General features: G+C 38.7%; 1 protein-coding gene across 1 annotated transcript; it reads right to left on the bottom strand.

The window, feature by feature from the left end:
- Positions 1-1,140: 1,140 nt before the first annotated feature.
- On the bottom strand, positions 1,141-13,052 carry plpp5 (phospholipid phosphatase 5). Its single transcript, XM_050051083.1, has 8 exons — positions 12,893-13,052; positions 10,082-10,222; positions 9,848-9,956; positions 8,812-8,902; positions 8,649-8,712; positions 8,426-8,550; positions 7,943-8,113; positions 1,141-6,104 (listed from the first exon to the last, which is right to left on the bottom strand). Exons 2-8 carry the CDS (start codon positions 10,150-10,152, stop codon positions 5,935-5,937), a joined length of 801 nt encoding a protein of 266 aa, XP_049907040.1. The 5' UTR covers positions 10,153-10,222; positions 12,893-13,052; the 3' UTR covers positions 1,141-5,934.
- Between the last annotated feature and the right edge of the window lie 107 nt (positions 13,053-13,159).

The raw sequence follows: 13,159 nt of genomic DNA, 5'->3' as shown, positions 1-13,159 counted from the left end.
TGTAGTATGCCGTAAAAAAGCCTAAAAATTAATTTTAACATATTTTAGTATAGCATGTCATAACAAATGTAAAAATAAAAAATTAAAAAATCATGAAGTCATAATGTGGTATGCCGTAAAAAAGCCTAAAAATTAATTTAAAAAATATTTTAGTATAGCATGTCATAAGAAATGTAAAAATAAATAAATAAAAATTAAAAAATCATGAAATGTCATAGTGTAGTATGCTGTACAAAAGCATATTATTAATGTAAAAAAGTCATAGTATAGTATGCCATAAAGAACAAAACAGCCAAAGTAAAGTATGTCATAATAAGCTCTCAGTGTTCACCATAGGATTTTAATACATTAGCCTTATTCCAGCTATCATTAATAATCAATTTAGCAGCACCCAGAAACAGTTGGCCCCCTAAGAGGATATTGTTTAATTTCCAGTAACTTGTGTGTTTCTTTTCTTCCATTGTTAGCAATTTATCAGTATTTATTTACTGGTGGAAATGGCGCAGTGTGGATGAATGAAAAATTAAATTAATAGGTGGCAACATGTTATGTGACATTGTAAGTATAATGATATCACTGAAATCTTGTTGGTAATGCATTACATTACTTTACTTTGGTACTGCTTTATTCTTCTAATATTAAGACTTTATTCTCATAGATTTACGACTTTATTCTCTTAAATTAAGGACTTTATTCTCTTAAATTAATGACTTTAGTCTCTTAGATTTACGACTTTATTCTCTTAGATCTGTGACTTTATTCTCGTAATATTGACTTTATTCTCATAGATTTACGATTTTATACTCATAGATTTACAACTTTATTATCGTAGATTTACAACTTTTTTCTAAAAATCTTTTTCTTTATCTTTGACGTGGCCGTAACCCTCTCTCATGACTTATAGACAGGACTAGAAAAACAGTTGCAGCTGGTACTTGCAGCTTTAAAATAAAATACATGTAAAAATGCTGCTGTTCTGTACACTGTTATTGCTTTAACCCAAACTGCTTCATAATAAATCTGTAATTGTCCTGGCTACTTTTCAACATATCCTTTACTATACATTTCATGGTGTCTAAACAGGTTCCTGAATTCAGCACACATTTCTAAAAAATGTCTGAAAATAAGCAGAGGACAGAGTGTATTGCAGGATTATTTATAAACATCATTTAGTGTCACCAAAAGAGTCATTAAAAGCATCACAACATGTACAATCAGGGTACGGTATCAGCATGAGCAGCTGCTATATGGTCTTACAAGCCAAGGCAAATTATCATGAGTGTGACATAAATAAACAGCATCATCCCAGAAAATCTTCAGTCTAGACATGATCAACAACCCGATACAGTATTCATGTACTGAAAGTCACATAAATTAACAGAAATAGATGGAGATGTGTTGACTTGGAGGGAAGTAATGAAGAAAGTATGATGTTATTTAGCTGTGAAACATGCAGGGTTTTATCAAAATGCAGCAAAGTCTAATGAACATTATTTTTGTTTGAGAGATTCCCCAGAAAACCATGTGCCCACAAACACGATTCCTTTTTTCATGATATAACATCATCACATTTAAGGTAAACAAACAAATATTCAAAATTCAAGTAAACTCCTACATGCCCCAAAATTAAAAACACTTAGACCTGTACATCATCTCATAAATACCTGTAAGATCCAGCAAGTAAATTAAGATATTATTTGTCTGAAAAGTGACTCTCTCTGTTGTAACTTTGACATGCTCCCACCCAGAAATCTTCACATTTGACTCCATCAAAGATAAAATTTATGGAAAGTACTTAAAGATTTTTTCTGAGGTAAACAAAAGCAGCATGCCACATTTAAACATGTCTTCCCAGATGACTCCTGTACACTGTAAAACAATAAAAACACAAAGATTCAGAGCAAAGATGTGTCCACAATGTGACAGAGAGCGTACTCTGTTACATGCACTATATGCCTTATTCAGAAACTAAGAGTAATAAAGTAATGTAGTAAACAAAGGCACAAATTCATCTGTTTTTTTCTGCCATGTTTGGTCTTAAACTGCCGTGATCCAGCCGCTCTAAGCTCGAATCACAGCGACAAGCAAAAGTGCTTTAACCCTGCAAAACTTTGGCCGGTTTCACACTCGAAACAGAAACACGAAGAGGTTTAGTTGTTTCTCACGTTTCAACCATCGACATAACAAGTTGATGTTTTTTTCCAGTTGAAAACCAACCTCAAACAACGTAACAAATAAATAAAACGGGAAAAAATAGACCGCAGAAAGTACACATAAAATGATAGATGAATCACAGGCTTTAGCATTCCCTGTCTGAAATGAAAGTGGATGAAAACTACCAGAGAGAAAAACTTAACGTGCCAGTAAAACTATTAACAGGATAGAAGACCTGACCAGCAGGAGCACTGGGAGGCTAGCACCATCACCTGGAGAGGTTACAGTCTGACCTCACTCAGGTTCATCAGAAAGATCTGGTTTTACCGTCCCCCAAACTCCCCGCACACCGCGTCTCATTCACACCTGCATCGTGTCGGCAGAGGAGTCAGGAGAGTCACTAAACCCAGACCTACAGTAAGCCTGAGACCACTCGTATTACAGTCACATTAACTATATGAGCACATGTGCTGTCCAGTTGGAGCAAAGATGTGATTATCAAGTACAGCGAGCACTGCGAGGACCGTGGGAGGAGATGAGCGGAGCTGCTACATCGGTACTGAGGACAGGGCGTATGACACCCTTTACAGATATAAATCAAACAATCTGTGAATGGAAACAATCAAAATATAATATAGGAAGACGGAGAGATTTAAAGCACTGATGACAGAAACAGCTGAGCCATGGGGAGATCGATGACATGAAGCCGACCAAGTGGATTGGATTAACCCGCTTTAAACATAAAGGTGCCGACAGTCAGGGGTGGGATCTGCTGATGTGATATAAATGTTGTCAAATGTCAGAGGTTTTATGACACAGTCTCTTTCTTTTCAACTGTTTTCTCTCTTGTTGTCAACAAACAAAAAACACCAATAATGAACTGATACTACAAACAAGTGTCGTCTGTGTAGATAGAGCCTAACATTCCTCATTTATCTGTGCCACAGTCAGAAAGCAACTTGGGCACTAAATGTGTATTCATCCGCAGCTGAAAATAGTCCCCAGCGATGCACTATTCACTCCTGGTTGATTTGCTAAAAACTACAGTGCCCAGCTGGTTTAGGAAAGGGGCCTTTTTTCAGATATTAAAGTACAATGTTTATCAATGACATATACTGTGACAGCTCTACTGTTACGACACAAACAGCCCACATAAACACCTCTTAAGGCCTTTGTACACTACGGCTGAATTTATACGTCTGCATTGAATTGACGCTGTACCCTACACCGTAGCCTGATGTACACCTTCCAAGAAATGTAACTACGCCTCGTGACGGCGCAGACCTCCTGTCTATGTTTGTAAGCTGAAACCATTTCCCTCAGTGGAAACGAAGCTTTTATTTTAAGAAACAATAAATTGTAAAAACAATAAAGCCTTGACAAAACAACATTGTGTGTGATTTATCCTGGCTTCATGTGAGCAGAGGAAATCTCTGCTCGTTGCTAGGCTAATTTTTGCAATGTAAAATGCCACAGGCTTGTGCTAATAACGTTAGCATGTTGTATTTGTTTGGAAAACATGTTTGGTATGACAGTTGTTTTGTTGGTAAACCTTGTGAGTTGTAATGGAGCCTGCACACTGAGTCTGAAACTTTCGTTAGAATTTTCACAACAGGTCCAATTTTCTGCATTTCTCGCATCTGCCAGAGCCTTCAGAGACGTTTGACCCCAAGAATCATTGAAGGAAATGTGGCGGTGGGGCACAGCTGCGACAAGACAGAGAAACTGGGCGCACAGAATCATTTCATGACTCAGATAGCTACGTTCAGCAGGTTAGATAGTAATATTCAGGTGGATGATGATGAAGAGGAGGAGGAGGATGTGGAGACAGAGAGGGAGGACAGCTCCGCCCCTTCATGTAGCCGCGGTGCCAAATGAAAGACAAGGAGGGAGTGGTGACAGCCAGATAGGTAACTCCAGTGGAGAGAGGCAAAGGAAGAAATGTGTCATTTCATTTTGCGAATTTTCACAACAAATAGAAAAATAAAACGCATCGGAATCAGTGTGTAAGGTTTCTCTGCGTGAAGATTTTTTTTAGATGACAGATTTAAAAAAAAACGCATCCGAAAAAACAGACAGACCCGATGCGCAAAGGCCTTTACTCCACCAGTTCATCGCTGTCAACAAAAGAAAAAGAAACTACATGGTGCACATAATCTAAACTCAAAGGTCTACTTGCTTATTATTCATCAACTTTATCTCAGTCTTCTTCAGAGTATGGAGCATCACATGACCCAAATTTAAATATTCAGGCACATAATCAAACAAATACTTCACCAACAAAATGACGTTGCTATGATGTTATGTTAAATTTGTTCTTGCATGCCATGTCTGAAGTGAACGAAGAATCCAAAAAAGGAGAACATTCTTGAGGTAAATGAGGACTGCAGCAAAACTACAGTATATCAAAACATCTGTTTGGAAACTCTCACACAACTCATGCAGGATAATCTAAATCTCATTTATTCAGTCACGTGCTCAGAACTTTTCCTACACATGCATTTTCGCTAAAACATTATGATTTAAAACACGTCAGTACAAAGGCCTTGAATTCTGCTCAAGCTAAGCTCATACACATGTGTGCTTAGGTACGCTCAGGGCGCGCTATTGGCAGGCAGAGGTGTTTTAAATCGTAACGTTTTAACAAAATGCATGTGTTTGGGAAGTACTGAGCATAAAACTGGATGAGACTTAAGTTATACTGCACGAGTTGTGTGAGAGTTTGTGAATGGATGTTTTGATATAGTTCTGCTGTTTTTAAATGTGGTCCCCATTTCTTCAATTCACGAAGACTGCTCGCCTGTTTTGGATTCTTCATTCATTGTGAAGGCACGCAAGAAGAACGACGTTTTCTTCACGATTTCAAGGTGACACATGGTGAGTAATTAATGTAAAATGGTAATTTTGTGGGTGAGGTATGCTTTCTGTTGGTTCAAAGGATGTTCACCTCTAACTTTTAATTGTCTGACCTCTGACTTCTGGTCACATGGTGCTCATTGATTCTGTTGTCCAGAGTTCTTGTTTCACATTCAAATCTTAGGATCACACCTAAACTGGCTCCATTTGCCTGAGAAGACTTTGAGATGCAGTTGACAGCGCTCAGTCATTAATAAATGGATCTTCTTGAGCTTGGGCTGAAACTTATGATTATTTTCGTTATCTATTATCTTAAATCGTCTATAGATTCACTTATTAATTAAGTATTTAGTCGTATAAATGCCAGAAAATGATCAAAAACAACAATACTGAATGTTTTTCCATCAACCCTGCTTGTTGAAAAAGTTTACAAAACAATCACCAATCGTGACCCTACATGAGAAGCTGCCTCGCAGCAGCTGAGCCTGCGGTTGATGGGCAGTGGACTATTAGTGCAGTGCTTGTGTAGTCGACGTGCTCAGCTGTTGTGAGTGTTTAAAGTTTTGTGATCTAGAGGCACAGTACACATGGTGTGCAGGGCTGGGCGTTGTCATGATATTCACCAGGCCCTCCATCGTTGACAACTTTTATATGTAATGATGTTTGTTTGGGTTTCAACAATTCAAGTTGTCGTTGTTAAACTGGAGTTGTTCTTTACAGCAATTCTCAGGTGTTTAAGAATCTATTCAGAAGAGATGTGTCATTAGTCTTTTTAGTTCAGAAAATAAACCACGTCACTTTACAGTTACAATGATTGACGATAAACAATAAATACGGATAAACTGCCCAGCCCTAAGGGTGTGAAAACCAGGAGGATTACCATGTAACCCAGTATGACTGACACCAGTAACAGTTTCAGCTGTTCTACAGGGGCAGGATGTAGGTGGAGTTGGCCAGCTTGCGCTCCTGTGCCGCGGGGACAGTCTCTCTGTGACGGAGAGGTCTGTGGCAGTCAGCGTCCTGAAGAGGAGGGTAGTGCTGCCTATAACACAGCCAGGCGAAGACGAGACCCAGCAGAGAACCCACTAATACATCTGCAGGAGGAGAGAACACACATGTATGAGGAGTTTGAGCCCACCATTTCACATGAATACGTTCCATATTTATATCTAATACTCTGGGAGAATATCAACCTAAGAGAGATTTTAGGTTGTGAGATTCAATTAACTTAAGGGAAACTTTGTTATTCTTGAACCTGGACTCTAATTTTCTCATGTTTTTGTTCACTGACCCATTTCTCTCAGTATGTTACCTTTGGAACCAAAAGTGACCCTTCAGACATGGTACCTAGACCCTAGCGATTTCACTGCACACAGTACTCTTTTATGTGGGCGGGGTTGTTGTCACTCACTGCTCCATCTAGCAATCACTGTATTTCCTCATTATTGGTGACACAGATGGAAGTCTGTGTCTCATTCGAGGCTCCATAAATCTAGGAACAATGTGGACATTAAGACAGTACAATACAGAAACATAAAGAATGAAAACCCCTTTAGTTCTTATGCTTTGTTTATGTTAGTTTTATAGGTTCCTTGTGTAAAATACCTTAACATCCTCTCCAGCACCTGATTAAATGAGCTGTTATTTGAATTTTATTCCTTCCTAGTAATGTTAATGTTGTACAGATAAAGGGAAAACGTTTTGTTTTCCTTTTACAAATGGAAGAGACGTGTCCGTACAATATGGACAGAGCTGCATGTATAATGGTAAATTTGCATAAAGAGATCCCTTTTTTTCTCAGAAATACTTAAGAATTTATCAAATTTCAAGAGTTTTTTCCATCTAGCATAAACTTCTCAAATGTGATGATCATATGTAACTGCATGAAATATCCATCATTCTATTAGATGGATATGTCTTGTTACAAAATGATTGCTGATATAAAAGTGAAGCAAACAATATAATAATATACCTCTATCTAAATCTAATCAGTGCCACAAAAGTAACATTATCAGGTTTGTAACCAAAAAAAAAAAAAAAAAAAAAAGGTGTTGTATTTGCACTGAAAGAGGTTTCCCCAAGTTAATCAAGAGTTTTGAGGCAAAATTATGAACACTGACGTCACTTTCCTGTGTCAGAAAAGTCTCCACAAAAAAAGTGTGGATGAGATTAATGCTGCTGTACACATCGCTGTAGGTCGAAATTGGGTTCACCAGCTGCCTGGTGCGAGCGGAGACAGACGCAGAATTGCTCTCCCACACCCACAGGTCTTATTAAACAAAAACTCAATATGAAATAATTATAGCATCTCCCACATTGCATCTCTGACATTAAATTAAACAAAAATGACGAAGAGAAGAGGGCAGAGGAGGAGTGCACTGGTTTGTTAATTCACTTATTCAGAGAACAGCGTTTTAACCTTTTGTATTAAGTCGATTCAAATAACTCATTCACATTTTTAAGAATCATAATCTGAAGCTTAAATCTGCTAAATGCCAACTAATTTAACTAAATGTGTTACATTTCTAATCTCTTGTCATGTTAAACTTACATGTTTTAAAGGCATCTGTGTATTGTGAACACAACAGAGCACAATATGGAATAAAACTGTAATTTCTAATAATGACAAACAACATTTATGTGCAATATCGTATTTACACAAGCACTATGAGCAGTCAGAAGCAGGTGTAGATTTTGTTAGTATCTACGAAAAGATTGGAGCTACTAACATATTGATAAATGCCGAAATACAAGTAAATTTCCATCTGCGAACAGTTTACACACAACTTTGTTCTGCTCATGTTTTATGAATGAGACCCATTGTGTCCCTCTAAACCATCCATCCCATCTTCTGGTACTGGTCACCAGTGTCATACAAATGTTTTTTTTACACAGTGCATTGTCCCACTCTGAGCATTTCTGTGCCTCTGACCTTGCCAGTGGTGTTTGTAGTCGCAGGTTCTGGAGAGGGCGATCACAGTCGCGATGAGTAAAGGTGTGAGGAAGGCACACAGCCGCCACGCTCTGCCTTGGCCCGCTGCATTGAAGCAGCGCAGCTTTCCTGCAAGGTACAGCGCTGTGAAACCCAAACCTGCAAAGGCAACTGTGCCCGAGGAGAAAGGATGAAAAGTGTGATCAGAGCCAGAGGAAGTTTTATACAGAGACAAAGAACTCAAAGGCAAAACAACAAACAGAGGGATTAAAGATGGAGACGCTTTTAAAGAGTAACACAGGATGTTCTGTTGCTCATATAACAAAATAAGAGCCTGGAGGCTAAAAAACACTTAAATGCATCTATTTTCAGATAGATTACATGCCCTCCTGCCCCACTGTGTGCATTTGTTGTTTCTCCCTGCTGCCTGCTGATGAAAATGTACCAGCTACTGAGCCATAATCAACTATAAAAGGCCCTTACAGGAAGAGTGCCCGCTGGGAAAGCTCTTCCTGCCCTCCATGACTACATCTGGGTCACCGCTGCAGCGCAACTCCAGGTTCATCTGACCGTCTGGGAAACAGCGATAGAAGAAGTCTGGCCGTGGCCTGAGGCGGGGACAAACACAGAGAAGACAGATTTAGGCTTTTATTCACTGTGACACTGGGTTTCATTATCACTGGCTGTGTCCGTATAGAATGTTTACCTGCCGACAACCAGTTTGATGACGTTTGTGAAGACTCCGTTCAGCACCAGAGTCAAAGTCACAGCTGGATGATGGAGTTGAAAAAGACAAATCAACTCAACAAACTAGTTCACAATTTTTATTTTATTATGAAAAATCAGATGTCTATTTGCAGCTTTCTTACCCAGCGTGGCCTCCTTCAGATCTCCTCGCTCTGACTTCTTCAGGAAGGCGAAAACCACGATTACAATCAGCGGGGTGAACACCGCCACACTCTGATAGAGACAACACAAGAGAAGAGAGTGTAACAACTCTAATCCAATGTCTGTAAGCAAGCTTAAATACTGATTAAATAAAAGTGTTTCAAGGGGACTTTCGTCCTATTCTCAAGTGACCAGTTTTACCAGGGGACCTTGTGATTTAGAAATTACACCCCACGTCTGTTTTGTGCAGCACATTTGCACAGGACCAAACTGTAGACAACCTCCAAAATGATTACAAATTGCTAGAGGTCCCCGGGTAACACTAGTCTCATGCATTAAGGGCTTATGTCAGTGTTTGTCCATGTTTAAGACAACTGACTTCAAATTACTCTACTCACACTTAAACATTCTACAGATATTACAATTTTTGGGAAGAACATACTAGTTTGAAGAGATGATATAAGCAGACACTGGTTTCTGTTTATTTTGCCACAGAAAGAAAATCAACTTTCAGAGACTTAATTGTTTGAATAAATGAAAACCTAAGGCTATACTGTGATCATTTATTATTTAACATCTATGCTAAAGTTATCTTCTTGCTGCAGAGTCTTGCATTTGAAACAAATCCACAGTATTTTATTACACAATGACACTGATGTTTTTGACACAAATAAAATACATGATTTTCAATGTGGAAAATGACCTCATCTGTGGTCATGTCCCTGCAAATTGGTTTTCCAACTGTAATGAAACTGGTGGTTGTGTGGAACATGGGGAATTAATTTAAAAACGCATGATATGCTTTGGAGAATGGTTGTCACAATGATGTAAACTGTTCATCATGTGCTACAAGGTCCTTTAAACATTCACTGCTACAAGGTCATGTGCTACAAGGTCCTTTAAACACATAAAGACGAGGGACGTGAGTTCAGATATACTGACTGTTGTGAAGGATGAGGTAAGAGGGGAATTACTATGTCCCATTTTAACTCGAAGACATGCAGACATAGTACTTACAAACATAAGAGCGGTGGGTACATGGTCTCTCGCCACACGATGGAACTTATACAACCACATCTCCTCTGGCTGGATCTCACGGTAGAAAGGAGGAAGCTGCTCCGTCACACTACACCAACACCACAGAAGCTAGGTTTGTATCTTTGTTATCTCATCATTTGAAACAATGCCTGCCTTTTAAATAATGAAACCGTAAAACAGTTATGCAAACTATTCACAGCTGGACATACTTACAGGAACACAAGCAACAGAGCCATCCGGACGGAAACTTCCGACAGGAAACCACGAAGCAGCCTCCTCTTCATTTTGTTTGCTGGAGTGGACTTCAGTCAACAGCAAACATTTTCACTCCACTTTCATTTGACTTAACTGGGACTACAAAAAAAAACAAAGAGCTAAGTTTAATTTAATGTCTTTATTTTGGGTGCTGAAAGGAAAAAGTGAGTGGTAAGCTTATATTTCATCAGTTAGAGAAATTGTGGGTGTGTAACTGGAAAAACAGTAAATCTAATTACCTTATACTTTATTTAAATGTGGACACATTTATTAAATAGTACAAAAAAATCTGCTCTCTATAGTCCTGATGGATTATCTGAGGAAAAGAATAAACTGGCTTTGCCTTGTTGGGACACTTTTTTCGACGTTTAAAAGGTCCTCCATACCAGATAGGTGTTTTCACTTACTTTTTCTGACAGTACTTTGAGGACAGTGTGAGAAAGACTAAGATAAGGTAAGGCAAAACTTAAATGTCCCCGAGGGGCAATTTGAGATACAGACAGTAGTCATGAGTACAGCAAAACAGACCGTACAATACATAACACACAGAATCCAGTATCACACACTGTCAGGGGTAAATCATGGACAATTAGTGGTCACTGCTAGTTAAGATAAGCGATAGCAAATGGGACAAAGGACGGGACAAAGGACAATCTGTAACACTTAGGGAGGCAAAACCTCCGCCCTGATGAAGCATCGAAAACTCAACATGGAGGGGATGTTGACAGTCTGAGACAACAGACCGAGATTTAGAGGTGACCCTCTCTTACAGCACAACTCACCTGACATCTCCCTGATACTCATGTTATTTTTGTTAAAACTGAATATTTATATCAGTTGCCTGCAGCCTTACTGATACTCATTCCTTTTTATATTACTATCATATCTATTTTACTATTATTTTGCTTATTTGTTTTGCTTGTTTTTGTTATTTGAGATGTTGGGATCATGGGGTGGGGTGAGAGGGACATACAGTAGATGTTCTTAAGATTGACACTTTTCTTTTGTTCCTATAAGTAACTCAGCTGCTGTAAGAGACTATAATTTTGACAAATAAAGAGTATGTAAAAAAAGGAAAAAGAAACTTTGGCGGACGAATAATTTAGAGAAACTGACTCTAAAGTACTAAAACACATCTTTTGCATCTCACTTGTAGAACAAAGTATACACTTATTCTATTATACTGTATATGTGAGAAGTTGATATTGGCTGAAATATTGGACTGCGAGATTAACTGGCCAGAAAACATTGTTTTTTCCCTTTAAGCTTAAATTTGCAAAGGAGGAAAAAAAGGATTAATATACTGCCTATAGGTACAGATTTTGGGGTGGCGTGCAGGTGGCACATTCCCCCTTAATTTTTATAACATGTGCATCTGTCCCCACTGATAAAAACATTACAGCAGCAGAGGATTTTATGACCAAATTTAAGTCATTTATACCCCAAATTGGTGCAGAATATTCTCCAGCATGCAGGAAATCTAGTGTCTGATGGATAAAATTTTCTGGTGGAGGACCCTCAAACCCCCCGTTTCATATGTCCCCTCCAATGTTGAATTTAATCCCACACCCTTGACAGTAGCCTATGAATGCTGCTGTATGTCTGTATGAACTCTGCCTGGTGAGCCTGTAGCCTGAATAAAGCTTGCACAGGTGTAGATTTCAGCGGAGATGCAGGGGACATGTCCCCTAAATATTTACAGTGCATTTAGTGCATTTGCCCCCCCAATAAAAACTTTACAATAGCGGAGGTCTTTTATGGCGAAATTAAAGTAATTTACACCATAAATAAATGCAAAAAAATCACCAGAATGCAGGAAATTAAGTCTTTGATGATCAAACCTTGTAGGAAGGGGACCCCCACACCCCTCGTTTCCAGGGGTGTTGTAGTGGGGGTCTGATTACCCGGGGCCCCAGTGGGAAGGGAGCCCTCAAAAAACCAGATATGAAAAGTTTGGTTTTGTTTGCAGTTGTTTATTTCTAAGTAATTAGTGCCATAACTAAATTAAACTAGGCTGAATAATTAATTTGAAAGACTGAGCTTTGTATAAAAAAACAGAAGAAGCTTTTTGCCTTAAATGCGCATAATGGTTTAGTCCACCCCTGCACTGGCCTCTTTGAAAAAGTTTGATGCTCTTGAAGTTGATACAAGTGTCAGTATAAAGACAGGAATAATGTCTTTCTGGTCTTAAGAAACACATTAGACCATTTCCTGATTTCAAATCAGTTTAAAGAAAACCCCATTATCAGATGTAATTTCACAGTGAGCTTTAGAGTCCCACATCAGCAGAGTTTTTTGACCCTTGTCCCTTAAGTAATAACGTTAAAAAAAACCTAATCAATTATGAAGATATTCTTCTTTTCTACACACTATCTTCAACACTTTTACTCTGTGCATATATTTGGTGAATTACTAATAAAGATAATGCTGAGTGTCTGTCAGATTTTACAGTGTGAAGTCCCCTGCCTTGTCTGAAACCTGATACAAAGGCCAACATGCTGCACCTGTGTCCTCCTCTTCTAGGTGATGCACACACTATTTTGCCGTTATCTAACCTCATATAACACTGAGCCTGTTTTTATATTAACAGCACTAAATGCACGACTTCTCTCAGTACACAGAACAAGACCAACAAGCTAACACTATGTGCCTGTGTTGTAGAAAGAAGATGTTAGCAGATTAAGCTAAGCTAGCTAGCAACATCTGTCAAACAAGACATCTGGCCCGTTTCCGTGTTGTCAAACAGGGAATCCCGGTTCCGTTACTAACCTTCAACAAGCTGTGTTTTTATCTCTTCATCCTCGTATTACCGTGCGCCGTTAATGTGAAGTGGGCCACCACATCCTCTGTTTGTGCCGACGGTGAGAGTCGCACATTTGAGGACTTGAGAGAAACAAGGATGCCACGGAGGAGATAAGCGCTCCGTGAAGCTAACGGCTACATCCGGGCTACTTCCGGTTCAGCATTTTCAAAATAAAATTGTGAATTTAAATGTAGAGATGTAATTTGACAAAGTAATTACTATTTACTTAACTA

Source organism: Epinephelus moara, chromosome 8, assembly GCF_006386435.1.
Source record: "Epinephelus moara isolate mb chromosome 8, YSFRI_EMoa_1.0, whole genome shotgun sequence".
NCBI lineage: Eukaryota > Metazoa > Chordata > Actinopteri > Perciformes > Serranidae > Epinephelus > Epinephelus moara.
This window is presented reverse-complemented; position numbering and strand designations above follow the sequence as displayed.